Source organism: Ambystoma mexicanum, chromosome 12 (genome assembly GCF_040938575.1).
Source record: "Ambystoma mexicanum isolate Mex_15411 chromosome 12, UKY_AmexF1_1, whole genome shotgun sequence".
Lineage (NCBI taxonomy): Eukaryota > Metazoa > Chordata > Amphibia > Caudata > Ambystomatidae > Ambystoma > Ambystoma mexicanum.
In genome coordinates this window covers 1050906517-1050923488 of record NC_090936.1, presented here as the reverse complement: position 1 = coordinate 1050923488, position 16972 = coordinate 1050906517, and the positions used below count along the sequence as shown (strand labels likewise).

The 16972-nt window shown below is 44.5% G+C and overlaps 1 protein-coding gene across 1 annotated transcript in view; it reads right to left on the bottom strand.

Annotated features, from left to right (window-relative positions):
* The window catches only part of LOC138513089 (uncharacterized), a 410124-nt gene that overhangs the window by 265370 nt on the left and 127782 nt on the right, over nt 1-16972 (bottom strand). The window contains exon 2 of the mRNA XM_069627758.1: nt 1364-1690. Coding sequence (XP_069483859.1) covers nt 1364-1690 — 327 coding nt within the window. The remainder of the gene's footprint in view (nt 1-1363; nt 1691-16972) is intronic.

The window sequence follows — 16972 nt, the reverse complement described above, 5'->3', positions numbered from 1 at the left end:
TTATGTTCTGGTGAGTACAGACATAACCGCACACAATACTGCATAAATAAGTTATTCTTTATTCCATAAATTCATTAAAAAACACAACACAGTTTTTATAACTTATTGTGTATAACAACATTGATAAAAATACACACCTGGTGCTTGATAACAGGATACACACAAATATCAAAAATAACTATGCTAAAGACACCAATGAAAATGACAGAATTCCTACACGAATGACACTCAAAAATTCTGGCACTCAGTGAGATCGAACATCCATGTGTCTAGCATTAGACAAAACTCGTTGCCAGATTCTTTAATTACAAATCTTCAATAGACTATAAATATCCTATTCTAACTGTCTAAACAATCAAACAGTACATGGTACCAACATGTTTCATTGGTTAGCGATATCCTCCATTCCGACACTGGAGTCACAATCTTGAGTAATCTTCAGGTGGTTATCTGTTTTTGACTAAACAGTGACCGCTGAAAGTTTTCCCAATCACTTTTGTATGCAGCAAGTAGAAATTGCTTACAATTAGAAACCAGATCTGCTTCGAATTACACTCTTAATACAGTTGATGTTTCCACTGCATTGTTCTTGCATATATTGCGAGAATACATCCGCTTCGTGGAAGCACTTTTAGTAGTTAATCCCAATGTGTATAACCTGCATCTTTGCTTGACTCTGTTTCTGTGTATATGAATCACTCACACCACATCAGAGGTGATGGAAAACATACCACACTGTCCTATTGGGCAGGAGACTGGCCAGGACACAGCATGGAAGTGGAAACTGTTTTATGTCCCTGCAGTGAAATTAAGGCTTCCCTTTCCTCCTCAGGGTCCTACTGGATGAATCTTTTTGTCCAAATCAATGTAAATATTCTGTGATTCAACAGACTTCTAATCAAGCAGAATTCAGGTGACTCAGTGTTGAAATAGTTTGCTCAGAAAGGGTTATTAGGAGTAATATTTGTATACTTGTTATAGGAGTTTTTTTTAATCCTTTTTCTATGATTTCATGAGGGCCAGAGGCTGTCTGATTTGACTTCATGCAATGTCATCAGGGTCAAATGGCATGTAATGTTGTGACGTTTCTGGGTGTAAATGGGCCTTCATGCCTTTGCTGAATGACAGTTGTCCCTGGAAACCCTCTAGTCTAAAAAGTCCAAGCAAGACCATCTGCATCCCCTCAATGAGTAAACCCAGAAGGCTCCATTCCACTTGTTATCTAACATAAAACATAGATACCTAGGACTATGTAAATTGTCATTCGCAGTCAGAGGGTTTTGCCCAACAAGTCACCTTTATTTGCAGGGCTAATCACAGTACATATGTTATTGATAAGAATGTATTGTAAGTGATACATTACCATGTACCACCAGCTTGGTCTCATTTCCTTTGAAGCTCAGCGCCGGAGGTGGTGAAATAACATGGATTGTGCAGGCATAGATTCCGGCATCACTGAGGTCCACATCAGTGATTTCCAGGATTGAGATTCCTTTGTTTGGATCTTTGAGGGTCACCATCCTGCTTAGATTTTCCATGGATTTTGGGTTGGACAACTTCCCATGCCTACCAAGGTAGTTCCACTCCGAATGGAATTGTGTCAGGTTATTACACTCACAGGAACAAGTGAGATTCACAGAATCACCTCGCATTGCTGTCACAGTTGAGATCCCATGCTGGGTAGACCAAGCTGAGAAACCAAAAAAATTAAATGGTTTGGTTAATCAAATTAAAAGTGGAGTATAAGAGATGGTTATCTGCACAACACACAGAAAGCAAGCAGGTCTTATACATGTAAACTCATTGCTCCCTTGTCTAATGCGCTAGTCATAAGATGTCATTATGAACAAATAGTGTTGAATGTTAATTTTGAATAGGAGGTTTATTAGTTGCACTTGGTCACTCTCAAGGCTTTAATAATACTTGCGCTTAGGATTACTATCCAGGATAAATGTTGCATCACATTCATCATTATCATAACATATGTATAATTGCATTGTCATCAAATGCATTGGTGGCCGAACATACACATGATTGGGATATCATAATGCCCATTGTTCAAAATATAAGTTTACAGTACATTTAATATTAACATGCACAGAAATGATTGCTGTATTTCATGCTGCCTTCTTCCTCTATGTATATGTATCATATGGTGTGCCTGAACCCTACGGAATGTAGTGTAAGAACATATGAGAAGGGTAAGGTCTGCAAACATAGTACCTTTTGCATTCTTATTTCATGACTGTTAGTGAAGAAAACCAGCTGGCATAGGTATGTCAGTGAACAGAAAAAAAGGGAGCCAGACACGTGTCATCAATGACTTTTGTGATGTCATCTTTGATGTCATGGGTGTAAGTCCTTGCAGTGCACAGTGGAAGCGCGAGTTATGGTTGCTTAGCTCACCATAACTGGCGAATTTCTGGGGTTTTTCAGTTTTACCTGTTACCTGTAACCAATACGTCCCTGTAACAACGTATTTCCATTGAATTTCATAGGTTTTTACTAGTGAAACTTAACCATAAGGTCCCTTTAACAACATTTTTTCACTGAATTTCATACGTTTTTACCAGGATACCTTTAGTTTGTAAAAATGTACTGTAGAACATACTGAAACTGCTGGCACCATGTTAATGCACAGAGCAGTCGCGGATTATGCGTCTGGTGCGGACTATGCCTCTGGTTGTGTACTTCAGGTGGCATCCAACCAGCTCAGAAAGGCAGGGGCTTTCTTACGTAGTGGCACCATTCACCAAACCCAAAGAACATATACAAACAGCACCACGTGCATGAAGTGCAAGGGAAAATAGAGGAAGTCTGCAAACTGTGTACAAACAGCACTGTGGGATGCTTTAACCCACTAGTCTATGCCCTGCAACCTCACTGTCCGCTGCTTGCATCAGAAATAACAGGATGGCCGCCAAAAATATCTTTGCGCTATAAATCTTTGAAAGTGCACAGGAAAACCTGAAAAATAGGCTGCCAATCCATTTTGCCTATGTCAGTGGTAGCACAGGAGACCACTGCCAAAACCTATCATTTGGCTGCCCACAGAGGAAAATGAAACCACTTGAAAAAGCAGTGCTGCATTGCAAAGGAAAACCCAGAACTGCTTTAAACATCTGTTTTTTCTTGGCTGTGGAAAGTGCAAAAATCATGGTTCCCAAACCTCACAAAAGATCCAACATCCTTGTTGGGTGCTAAACATCACTTTATCAAAAAATTCACCTAAACAAAATGTCAGCAGAAACATCTTTTAACAGAAGAAAATCCACATTTAAAGATGCTTGCTTAGAAAAATATGTTAAAAATGGGCGTAGTACCGCCGCTCGCCTGTGTCAGAAGCTGGCTTTTACTTACCCTTTCATTTTAAACTTCTACATTAAAATCAAAGTATGGAAGAGAAAAGAACTCCTATCAAAAGCAAAAGAGGTGGATACAATTCAAAACTATATTTTAAAAAGGCCAGAATTAAGAGATTTGTGGATATATTTATAAAAATGTAAATTTTATTTTAGTGAAAGACTATTTTTAAACATTGTTTCAAAAGTAAGTTAAAGATAGCCACACTGGGCTTCAAAGACATTACACACCTTCTACCCAACAAAGGAATCTTCCCCGCCTGAGAAACTGGCAGGGAGGTGTGAAAGGAAATGGGAGGGTACTTTGGCCTGTTGCTCTGACAAGAAAACAAAAGGCTCCATTGACTGAAAAGAAAATGTTAATTTGGGCATCAATAGAAACCAGCTGCTGGCAGGAACAAGCTCAGGCTGCATCTCTGGCTCAGCCAAGTCTTGGAGGCGGAGCTAGACTGAAATGTGTATTTGGTACTGAAGAAAATATATGTTTGAGAAAAGGACTTATAGAAAACTGTGCTAAACTTGTAAAAATCTGGAATTTATAGATTGTTAAAATGAAAATGTTTCTCACAAGTAGAAACTACTCTGGAATTTGTGCGATGTTCAGAGACTGAATCACAAAAATGTTAAGATTGTAGCAATTTGATAAAGTTAGGAATATGAAAATTTACAGGAATATGCCCAGATGTTATGCGCATGTATGTGGGAAATGTTGTACAGATCTGACACTGGGTAACCGACTAAAAGCGTGAAAAACTGTCATTTGCGAACCGAAACTCTTAAGAAGATGGGACTTGAACAGATACATGCTTTATTTAATTTGGGATGTAAATATGTAGTATTAGTAAGTTGGTGATATTATAAATATGCTTGTTGTGAAAAATATGATATACCTTACAGAAACAAAGGGGAGGGTTTTCTCCCTGGACCATAAACATGACACATCATGACACATCATGACACACTGTTCCTTCTCAAATCAGGAGAGAGGGAATACCTTAACCAATAGGCTTCTTAGAGGGTTGGGCATAGTATAATCAGCCTACCCACCCCCTTGAGAAATACATAAATAGGGACTGTTGAGGACCTAGACACACACACATTCACCCATCAACTGAATTTACTGGCGGGGCGGTCTGCAGGAAGAACCCAGATCAAGGCTCCAGAACCCAGACCAAGACTCCAGAACTCTGAAAGCAGAAGGCCCAGTCCAAAGCTGAACCCTTCTTAGCTGGCCTTTAAAATCTTGCAACCTGATTTTAACCCCAAACTTCCAAGGGGCACAACCAATTCAACAGCCGGGCTTTGCTGTTTTTCTGCTTCTTGTCAAGAACCTTGCTAGAACCCAGAGATCCAAACCGGTAGAGTAGAGCTGTAACCCAGAACCAACCCGTCAGATCCAGTCCAAGAAGCCATGCAGAGACCCAGTGCCGTGCTGTGTGCAGAACCGGGTGCCTGAGTCCTGTCTGGTGGGCGAGCCGAATTCTAGTCCAAAACCTTTGACCAGATCCTGACGGGCTTATTCATATTCCGAAACCATAGTTATGAGTATTTAGCATAGAACTGTCCATAGCCAATCTCTTGTGCTTAAGTAATCCTATCCAACCCATTCTATCCTATCCAGAACTGCATTGTAGAATCTCCTTTGTCTGTCCTGAATCATTCTTTCATCCATATAATCCTGTGATAATTGTAGTGATAATCATCTTTGCGCTAATATATATTTTCTGAAGAAAGGCAAGTGTCGCAACGGACAAAGATCAGACAGAGGTGCCTCTGGACAGGTGGCTGTACCGTTGGTATCTCGCATCTTCATAGCCTCCCTTAGTGTTAAGAAATCCTTGTTTGTAATCTTCAACAGCGCATCTCTCATTTGAAATCTTGACTCTTTTTCTAAAAAAATCGACCTTTACTAATACCTCTGTAACTTTTGAACCGTACATGCTATGAACGAGATTTAAATGTCAAATTGAAGCTAACATCCACAGCTTTCAAACGAACTGCATTCAAACGCCTTGTAGTTTTACCGCAATCGCATTTCTCGCGTGCTGAAAAGTTTGCTGCGATTCTGCATTTGGCATTTGGCATTTGGCGCAATTTCATCCCCTATAAAACAGCTATTTCTTGCCTTTAACCTCTGAATTCAGTTTCCTATCTATCAGTCATTCAATCATCTTTGCTAGTGTTTACCTGAACATATCCAAAGCAGCTCCCACTAGTTCTGAATACATTTTAGAGAATTAAAGTCATTTTTAGCATTTTTCCCATTCATTACAAGCCACATTCAAAAGCATCTGACCTGTTTAAAATCATTCCTGTTTCTCTCTAAGCTTGCTGGGGGAACTGGGATTGAAACTGCATTTGTTGATTGTATATTCCTGAAACCTGTGTTCCCACATTCCATCTCTTCATACTGCATATTAAGGGGGATTGAGTAGTATCAGGGGGAAAGACTGATTACATTGAATTCATATCAAGTTTTATTTCTGTGCTGCATTAATCTCATATCCTTGCATTTCATTGAACCCACACAAAGTTTATTCTAGGCAACATTATTCTTTTCATCCATACTCCTATTGATTAAAGAGATTGTTGATTACTGCAATATTACCCAACGTTAATCAATGTATAAATATTAATAGTGTGATATCCAGATATTGTTAATAATTCCTGAAAGTGTGATATATATATTGTTCAAATCCATCAAATAAATCTTTTCAGTTTGCAAAACAACCTTCTTCTTGGTTCAGTGAGACCGGGGAGATTCAAAGAGAGGGGCGTGATATAAGGGTACATCGTTCAGAAATAAAAGACCCTTTGACATAAAAATATATAATTAAGGGTTCCAGCTGGGCATCTCATGCCAGTCATTGACTTAGGTGGAGTGCTGGGTTGAAACCACTTACAGCACAAAGGCATAGGGAGTACACCATAACGGAATGCACCAACAAGAGAAGAGACGTCTTCCATCGTCGATCTTACTGCACTGCTACTTTATATGGTAACAAAGAACAAACGGGCAGAGTAAGGACTGGAAAGTACTAAGACCAGAACATCACTATAATGTGGTAAGCACACTGAAGTTTGTTTGATAATTGTACAGGTGTTGCAGTATACAACAGTTGAGAAGCATAACGTTTCTTTTTTTATGCAGTAATGGCAAGCACCGTAGAGTGCTGGAAGAAAATTTCCTTCATGACGAAATAACTTACGATAGTAACCCCATTGGTACGCACCGCAGTCTGAAACGTAAAATATGTAATATCTATTGCTTGCTTCATGCACACCTAACAGATTATTTTTCTTTAAGAGAACATATTGGAAAGGATAGCAAGGCAGCACAAGCGGCACCCTTTTGACAACAGTATACGGGCACAGGAAAGGAAACAAACTCTGTAAATAGCAAACTGGACAGCCTGGAAAGCAAAATGTTGAAATTGGTGAACAATTTTGCCGCCTTAAAAGATGACGTACAAGGACATAATATGCTCACAATAAAATACCACTGCCTGACCTGCATGTGTACCCCTCCCATTTCACAACCCGCCATCCCATCATAATCCATGTGATTAGAGACGTTACGCTGCTACCTCAATCCCTTCCTCCCCTCACGACCAACTTGTGCAAATCCCCAATTCCCCACAATAAGTATCGACTTCTGCTACCCCCTCCCTTTCCTAATGGCATGTATGAATGTGTGGAAGTAACTGTTGATATGTCAATTGTTGCTGAGTTACATTTGCCTTTTCCTTTGGTTTTAAAATGCCATTATGACTCAGCAGTGCACAGTACTGGTGGGAATTACCGCAATTAAGGAAAAGGTAGGTGTCCAACTGACACTGCACCTGCCCGGTCTATCCGCAATCACAATGGAGGCAGCTGTAGCATGCCAGTACGAACCACATGTCCGCACCTTGTGAACCACCTATAACTAGTTGTGGGGGCAGAGGTTTGTCCGTTGCACAAGTACGCGCATGTGCATTGCTTCCTCTAGCTCCTGGTAACACCGCCCCTGTCCAGCATATGCAAATAAACTTGTGACAAACTTTAAGTAGGTCGAGGCGCCCACCCACATCCTACAGGTACCTGTACACATAACCATCCCACCTACTATACCCTTCAAACACCCAGCATGTCCCAAAATGGTCAGCGCACGTGTGTCGCACTATTAATTACTGCAGGGATCGCAATGGTGGGCATACGACACCTATGCACATGTGAACAAAATATTCTGCCCAAAACATGCCCTGCGGACAGCCGTGCCAATGGAGAAAATGCGTGACATCACCATGGGACCGCACCCACGATGAGCATGGGCCCTTATGGGGCGGACATGATCCGGACCCTCGACCAGTTGAAAAGTGCAATGTTCTGCGATGTACGAAGTGTTATTGGGAAATTGCACACTTAAAACTCCCCAAAATGTGCCATTGCACATGTATGTATTTGTTTCAATGATGTAGGCCTCTTTGCTGGTTGCAAGGTCTCCGCATCAGCCCTACAAAAGGTCACATACCAGACCTGCTCCACATTCTGCTTGTTGCTTTTTAGAACCGAGTAGCAGCCTACATAGCTGTGAGCTGTAACTGAGTGTGGAACAATTTCTACTATGCTACATTACATTTACAAGTAATGGCAACTATGTCAGCCTGGCTCACTACGCACAGTAATGGAGAGAAGTATTAACGTTCCTTTCTGTGAAGCACACCCTCAGTACCACTAATCCCCACTATCCCATTCCCATGGGCAGCATGCTCCAAACCGGAAATATGTGCCACGTGTGCGACCCATAGTACCGTGAGGGCCACGCCCTAGTAAAGCAGTAACAGCCCTTCTTCCCTTTCCACTATCTTCTTTCCAGCAACCCCTCATTCAGTACTGATAAATAGTCACACACGCATCCACCAATCACAGTGAAGAGCTCTCCATCTAACACTAACATTCCTCTGCGTAAACACTGTTAGGAAAGATTTCATATTAGAATGTAATTTTCCCTCCATGTGTCAACCCCCAAACTTTTTGCTGCTGTTTTACACCCTGATCTAACCTTTGCCAGAGAAGCGCAGCCCTCAGCCGCACTCCTCTGGGCTTTCGCTCACTTCTTATGGGGAAACTGACATGCCTGTAAGACAGTCAGTACTAGGAGACTTCGTTTCCCTTAGTCCTTTCCTCATGTTGCAGATTTTGTGCAACATGTAACAAGAGTGCAAGGTACCACACCCTTGGGTCTCTAGTCATTTCCAATGCCCTAGAAACTCTCGCTGGACTTTTTATGAACTGTGCAGATGTGTCACGGACAGGACTGGTGGCAGCTATCGTTTTTCTTATGTTTTGAACTCTTTCTTTCCATATTATCTGTGCTTACCGCGTTTGGCACGAATAGGTGGCCTGGCTCCAATATGACCATACCACGAGGTTGTTTGTCCTGTCCTTTGGCCATCTTGCCCCTTCACCTTCCCCAGGTCGAGCCGACCCGGGTCAGTCCTTATTTGGTCATGCACTTTCCCACAAAACCCAAAGCTTTCGCAGGCTTCTGCATGCCTTGTGTGTGTGCCTCCAGGATGTGGGCTGGGATGTCTGTTCCCAATACACATCCTGGGTGCCAGAAAGTCTGGGACCACTGTGGTCCGTGATTGGTCCACCTATAGAGTGAGTGTTTGTGAGCATATCTCCCATTGGGTCCTCTCCGTTTTGGAGCGAAGGGAACTTTGGCTAAGAGGAGGCACGAAAACACCACTACGATGTCGATCTCCTGAGTTCACATGAACAAAGGATAAGGAGCCAAGTATCCTGCAACAAGAAGCCGAGTCGAGGAACCGCTGGTGACCCGCTGGAAGGTTTGGCACCCTGAGCCCACTGTCGACCTGCGAGACCCCTCTGCATCTGATCGTCCTAGAAGGTCTGTGAAGGTGCTTCGACCCATTGGAATAGTGGGACCAACTATTCTCTGCACTTTTATCAAACCCTGCAAGTAAGCCTCTTCGGAGGTGTCCCTGGGCCAACCAGTGGGCTGACCAGCTTCCACAGGACGTTTGCTCTGTCACCGCCGCGGTTTCGAGGAAGCCCTCGAAACTTGGTATACTGCTTGCTCTGTGTCCACGGCACCCTCACAGCGAAATTCGTACACTTGGCATTCCCAGGTCTGAAGTGAGACGAGTGCGCCCGGACCGGAGTATACGCTGTTACCGTGTTGCCCTGCAGTGGCAATGACCTGTGCAAGTTCGGTGCACTTGTGACCCTCTTGACCCTGAAGCCTGCTACCACGGAAACTACACGGTGTTGGGACATCCTGATTGTCGCATTCAAACCTGCCAGCGAAGTGGACTGAACTGGCGAAGTCTGGGTCTGCCTGCATCAGGGACTGGTGAGTAGTCCATACCCCAACCAGTGGCCCCTAGCGCAGGAGCCGATTTCTTTTCCACTGCTGTTGCAAAATAGTGACTCTATCACCCACTCTCAACCTGCCTCTGCCCGCAAGTGGAGGTCCTGCTTGAATAGTGGGGACTTGTTCTTCATCAACCTTATCCACCTTCCTGAGCTGCTAGTGACCCTATTTTGTCCAGTGGCACAAGCGTGTGCATGTACTATTGAGCATAAGGCTCCTCTCTTCGTAGGGCTTGGACTGCCTCTTAGTAAGGTGTATTCTTGATGTGGAACTGGGTCTAAAGATTACTTGCACTGCCTGTTTTCCTCCCCATCTAGGTGGTCTACATATTTTGTGCTTCTTAATCCGTTAGACCCCTCTGATCTTGTATATATATTGTGTTGATTGTGATGTGTTGGTTAAATCCCTCTTAAAAGACACCACACCCAGAAATGTTATTGTGCAATCCCTTAGCCTGCCCAGTCCCATTGCAATGCCTGCCATCCTCGAAAGCCCCAGATGTGACTTTCGTGCTGTGTGCGGGAGTGGGGGAATAAATTGCAACCAGGGTAGGGGATTTCGAAATCAGTGGTAGCTCTGAAAATAGCCTTTTTTTTATAGATTCTTCTAGAGAAACACCTTTATTTTCGGTTTTTATATGGTTTTCTGTTTTCTTCTCCTCCTCACATTCTTACAATAAACTTTTCAACGTCTCCTGCATATGGGCAAACAAAAGAGCATCACCAATGCTGGACAAAGAAATTGTCATGATCACTGCTTCCAAGGAGCCAGGACCAGCGCAACGTACTTGGAAGCAGGCCCCTAACCCTAATCCTAGGCACCAGCAGGTCCCCACTGGAACCTTTTGGACCTTGTCCTGGCGCCGGTGGCACCAGGCTCATCAAAACCATCGGTCCCGGCACTGGAAGCGCCGGGCTCATAATAGGTGTGAAGGTGCTTGGGTGGACTTACCTGCAGCAGACCATGCTGCTTACTTACCAGCTACTTAGAAGTCCTCTGTGAACAGGAACTACTTTCTTACCTGGGTGGGGCAAGCTCCACTCCCTGGATACAGCACTGGAACTCTTCTAGAACTGGAACTCTTTTCTTACCTAGGCGGGGCCGTGGAGGAAGATGACTCATCACTCCAAGGCTATTTAAACCACACCCGACAGATGAAACGTGCTTTGCGTTATTCTGCATCTGCAGCAGAACGCTCACCGAGTCTGTTCCAGCCTTTCTTCTTTCGATCCTGAACCTGCAAGAATTATACTTCCCAGTCCTGTATCCAGTCAACAGCAGCACCTGCAAAGACAAGAAACAGCAGGTTAGCAAGGCAACCTTACTCGCAGTGCTTACTCACCTGATCCATCGGCTGCGGCCACTTCTTCACGCTGCACCTCCGCCTGTGAAGACAAAAGCATTGTTATTACTTACCGGCACTCCGCGCATTCCGGATTTCTTCACGCTGCACCTCCGCCTGTGAAGACAAAAGCATTGTTATTACTTACCGGCACTCCGCGAATTCCGGATTTCTTCACGCTGCATCGCCGCCTGTGAAGACAAAACATTGTTATTACTTACGGGCATTCCGCGGACTCCAGCGCTGCAACCAAACTTCTGAAAGACAAAAGAAGAGACATTAGACAGGTATTTACTTACGCCCACCGCGCTCGTCGCAATAGAACGCCTTCAAATACTCCGGCGTCTCTTCAGCACGAACTAAGCTGCAAGGGAAAAAGACAGTTAGAGCGCTTGCATTTACTTACGCATTTCCAGGCGCTTCACTCCATCTTCCATCTCAAGAGCCCTGCAAGACAAAAAGGGGAAAGCATTATACAGAGTGCTGTTCAATATAACGTGCCACGCACCTAAAGACTATAAAGACTAAAAAGGTGTCTGGAAACTCACCGCTCGTGCATTTAACGACGGTAACGATCCTCTGAGTTCAAGAGGCCTATGTTTCACCAGTGAAGGAACTGGCAACGGCACCCTGCACCAGACGCAGATGGAGAGTCCAGCATTCACCTATCTAAGGTGAGCACGTTGACCTGGGGGGGGCTCTACGGAGAAGCTAGGAAGAGAGAGAGAGAGAGAGGGACATTCAACAACCCAGACCATTAACCCCCATATTCTTTCACCTGCAGAAACCTCACCCTACGAGTTCGACACACAGTGCGAAGAGGTTCGACCCCAGAAGCCAATCGAGTCCTGCACATCACTTTTTGAGTCACAGACATCTTCCTGCCAAGACCAGCGCCTCCGTGGGAATCAGGTGAGCGTTACAGAAATGCCATTTGCATGGAAACACACCACTTTTCGAGAATTAATGCTGTCATTGTTGCAGAAGAACATCCCATGAGCGGACAAAAAAAACACACATGCTTCTATTGATGAGACCCCTTCCAGCCTTTGGCTGGACACATCATACATTAGGATAGTCCCATAATCTTCTTGGTGTTATGGCAGAGAAGACCAACTGGGCAGTGGGAAAAAGCCTCTTCACTGCCTTCATCAACCTCTTCAGTTGATGTAACACACGTGAACAAGTCATGTAACCCAAATGCATGCCGCCATAATGTGCGACGACAAGGTGCACTGTAGCAAAACTGACCACTTGTCTGCAAAGGCCAAGAATAACGCCAAAACTGTGTACATCGACAGCGCACCACAATGCGTCCACTCCTTCCAAACCAAAATCGCCATCAACGTTCCTTTCCTGGGCATACATGTGCAGATCTACCACAAAGGCATCACCCAAAATCAATACAATGCATTTCTACATGTCAGCCCTCCTCACTACACAGAGTAATGAAACATTTGTATTACTGCCCCTTCCTGTGAACCACACGCTCAGTAACTGATTGGATAATCCCCACAGTCCCATTTCCATTGGCCCACATGGTGAGAAGTGCAGACTGTGGCACATGCACTTTCCCAAGTAATGTGATGGCTGTGCCCCAGTGAAGCAGGTCCAGTCCTTCTTCCCTTTCCACTCTTTTTTGTCCAGCACTACCTCATTGGGCACTGTTAAATAGTCACACACGTATCCACGAATCACATCGAAGACGTCAGCATGCAATACTGTCAGTTCTGTACAACACTTCATATGTACCGTTACACAATCAGAGTGCAAGTGCTATGTGATTCTGTAAACTATCCAAGATTTCTGCATCCACATTCATCCACATGGCCACCCACCACTGCAAAGTACAGGTAGAAATATTTTATGTACACTATTTTTACAACTCTGTTATAAGTGCATCTAAGCAGGCTCTCTGCCACTGAACCTACAAGACGTACTGTTCTTTCTCCCATCATCTACCATCTAGTGTCACTGCAATGGGATATGCTTTCAAATTTTTCATTTACCCATATTAGCCATTATAATACCCAAACAGTAACTGTCTTGCCTTCCGACAATGCAACAAATTTTGTTCCGCACTTACCCATTTCATACAAAATTCGTAAAAATATTGCAGAAAAGCAGCATTCAATGTTTCTTAGCAATGTACATCAAGTACATTCAGTGCATGCATACAAACAGGATGCTTTCCCCTTACCTTGCACACTTCAACCAAAGCCTTCTGCAGGTCTCTATACAAATAGAACTTCTGACACAGTTTTTACGTACACAGCACAACCACAAACCTTATTGAGTAATGCGTTAGCCTCCACAGTCCCATTTCCATGCCTGCCATCCTGAAAAGGGCCGGATGTGGGACGTGTAGTCCTGAAACTACTGCAGAATCCGCAGCATTATAGTGCTAGGAAGGGGGGGGGATTCGAAACAGGGTAGGGGATTGGGTCTGTACTGGTGGCTCTGAAAATAATATATTTTTTGTTTTGTGTTTTTTTACGTGCTTAAAAATAACTTGTTTTTTTCTCTTTTCATATGTTTCTGATTGCTTCTCCTCCTTACATTTTTACCGAATTCTGGTCAATGCTTCTTGTACAGTGTAAAAGAAAATGGCATGGAACCACTGTATATTTTGCAACCTCATGATCTCATTGTGGGTGAAGAACATCCCAGCAGTGCGCATAAATTCACACATGCTTCTGTTTATAAGACACCTTCCGAGCTCTGGCTGCGGACAAATTACACTGGCATGGTCCCATACTCCTCTTGGTGTTATACATGAGAAAACGACCTTGGCGGTGGGAAAAATCCAAATCACTGCATTCCGCAACTTCTTCAGATGACGGAGCAAACGTCAACACGAAATGTAACCCAAATATAACCACAACAACATTAACGGTAGCCACAGAGGCCACATATCTGCAAAGGTGAACCATCCAGCGGAGACTGCACGCATAGAGGATTGCCCCACAAAGCATCCACCACTTCCAACCCGAAATTAGCAGCAATGCCTCTTTGCACGGCACACCTGTGCAGATGTTGCACAAAGGTGTCTCCCACGACCAGCACTGTGCATCTCTCCATCTACACCAACCTCACAACATAGAGTATTGGGAAAAATTGAACCGCCTCTTCCTGTCAACCACACCTTGTCACCTGATTGGATAATCCCCACAGTTCCATTTCCATGTCTACCTTGTTCAGAATGGCAGGATGTGGCACGTGCGCTTTCCCAGCTACAGCGAGGGCCATGCCCCAGTAAAACAGGGGCACTACTTCTTCCCTTTCCACTGTTCTTTTTCCAGCACTCCCTCATTGCGTACTGTGAAATATTCACACATGCATGCACCAATGGCAGCCAAGACCTCTGCATCCAACACTATCATTTCTGTACAGCTCTCCATATTTACCATTACACACTTCGAGTGCCCATCGCGTGTGCTCCCAAATCACCTCCAGTAGAACGTTCTGCAAAAGAACCCACGATTTCAGCATCCAAAATCATGCAGAGTGGCACCCATCACGACTTTGCCATGCACACAAGAGTCTAGGCCTTGCCCACACCAAGCACAACATAATGGAGTCATGCATGCGAACATGTGGCCAGATACCACAATCCACAAACGTAACATAGTGTCATGATTCCTGCCCCTCATGTCCCCAGCCCTCCAAGATGTCAGGCTGGAGCCAGGCTGTTACGCTCACCTGGCTCCCACAGGGGCATCGGTCGGACCCAGACTGCTGCGGCCTCCACCCACGTGATGCGTAGTGCAGCGATGAATGACTGGATCTGCCCTCCTAATCTTGTCTGCTTTGCCTGTAGAAATATTCTCCTACAAGTGGAGAGATAGATTTAGCCACTTGTGGATTCAAGCGATAGCACCCCCACTGTCCTCCCCACTAACCACCTCTGAAGCGCCCTCTCAGCAATCTCACCTTATATTCTTGAAGTATGAGCCCTCCATCCTGCGAAGCACGCACGGGCGCGTTGATGACCAGTTACTTCACTGGCCTGAAGATATTGGAAGAGTTGTAGATGAATCCTGACTCCAAAAGGTCCTGGTGAAGAGCCGTAAGTATATAGTTCGTAAGAGTTCAAAATGTCTGGAATTCACTCCTGTCCAATTCCTCTTTTATCTTGCAGCTTTGACCCAATAAGAAGATTGACGGCTGAAAGCGCTCTGGTAAAAGTCTGTGATACCCAAAACTGTCCGGTAAATAATGCCAAGGGTTAAACTTGCTGCTTTCTCCTCATCTTACAGGTGCGGCATTAGAAGATGTGGCGTGCTGATGAATTATACCTCCGGCGGTAAAATCAGGTAAGCATATGGTGGCAAAGAGATTGTCTCTGTCTGTTCTCTCTGCTCACCTTGTTGTTTCTTGTTCCCCTTAGGTGCCGGGAGGAGACAGCGCCGGATCGAAGAGATGCTGTGTGGAACGGTGAGTATGGTGCGGCACTGCTGCTGGCGATGCGACGCGTTTAAAACAAAGTCTTTCCTCTGGTTTGCAGATGCGATGAATCCAGAATCAGGTAAGAAATCAAGTAATACTCTTGTTCTAACCTTTGCTTCTTTGCTTCTTTCTAGGTGCTCCAGGTTCGAGGCAGACTTGGCAGAAGGCTGGATGCTGCTGCTGGTACGGTGAGTGTTATGCTGGTGGATGCAAAATAACTCAAAGCGTGTGCTGCTCTTCGGGCGTGGTTTAAATAGCCTCCAAAGTAGTCCCAGGTAGGTATTCCTCCCCGACCACAACCGAGTACAAAATAGTCCCTGAGGTAAAGTAGTCCCTTCCAGGCCTCACATGGGCTTGGATCTTCTTGCAGCATGGTCTGCATCAGGTAAGTGTGCACCTATGAGCCTGGCACCTATGGCGCCAGGACTGATGTCCCATATGAGCCTGGCGCCATAGGCGCCAGGACTGAACCCAGACAGCGCGTAGAAGGGGTTGCTGGGTTTTCTCAAGGCAACGTGATGCCTGCTCCAGGGGCTGATGGACGTGGTCTGGATGCCCGGGGGTATGCATCATGACAGCACTCCCCCTCAAGGCCCCTCCTAAAGCCGTTCCTCCCCTTGGTCCTGGTTTGTCTGGGAAGTCCCGATAGAATCTCTTCACTAATCGTGGTGCATGAACGTGGTCACAAGGCTCCCAAGACCTTTCCTGTGGCCCGTAACCTTTCCAATTGATTAAGTAGAAAAGTTTTGATTTAACCACCTTGGAGTCCAGGATGTTTTTCACCTCGAATTCAGGTTCTCCATCTATCACGATAGGATCTGGTGGTTTGGTTAATCTTGTTCCTGGTTGAACTGGTTTTAAAAGTGAAACATGAAAGAAGGGATGAATTCGCATATTGGAGGGTAATTCCAGTTTGACGGCCACCGGGTTGATAATGGCCTTAATGGTGTAAGGTCCCAAATATCTAGGATTAAAAGTCTGAGTTCCTTTTAGAGGTATGTGTTTTGTAGCTAGCCAAACCTGATCTCCAATTTGGTACTGTGGAGTTTCACTTCTATGTAGATCAGCATTTTTCTTGTATTTCTCTTTTGCTTGCTTCAAATGTTCTGTCGCTTCTTTGAAGGCTTGTGTAATAGTAGAATGTAAATGACTAACTGCAGGCATTTCTAAGTGCTGAGGCGAATGGAGTTCTGAGGTTCGAGGGTGGTGTCCATATATGGTATAAAAGGGGCTTTGTCCGGTTCCTGAATGTACAGAGTTATTGTATGCATATTCGTAAATCCATAAAATATCTTTCCAATTACTTTCGGTCTGGTGAAGCATGCAACGAAGGTACTGTTCAAGGGTCTGGTTGGTCCTCTCCGTCTGACCATCGGTCTGGGGATGGTGACTGGTTGATAACCTTACGTCGATTTGCGCCAATTGGCAACATTTCTT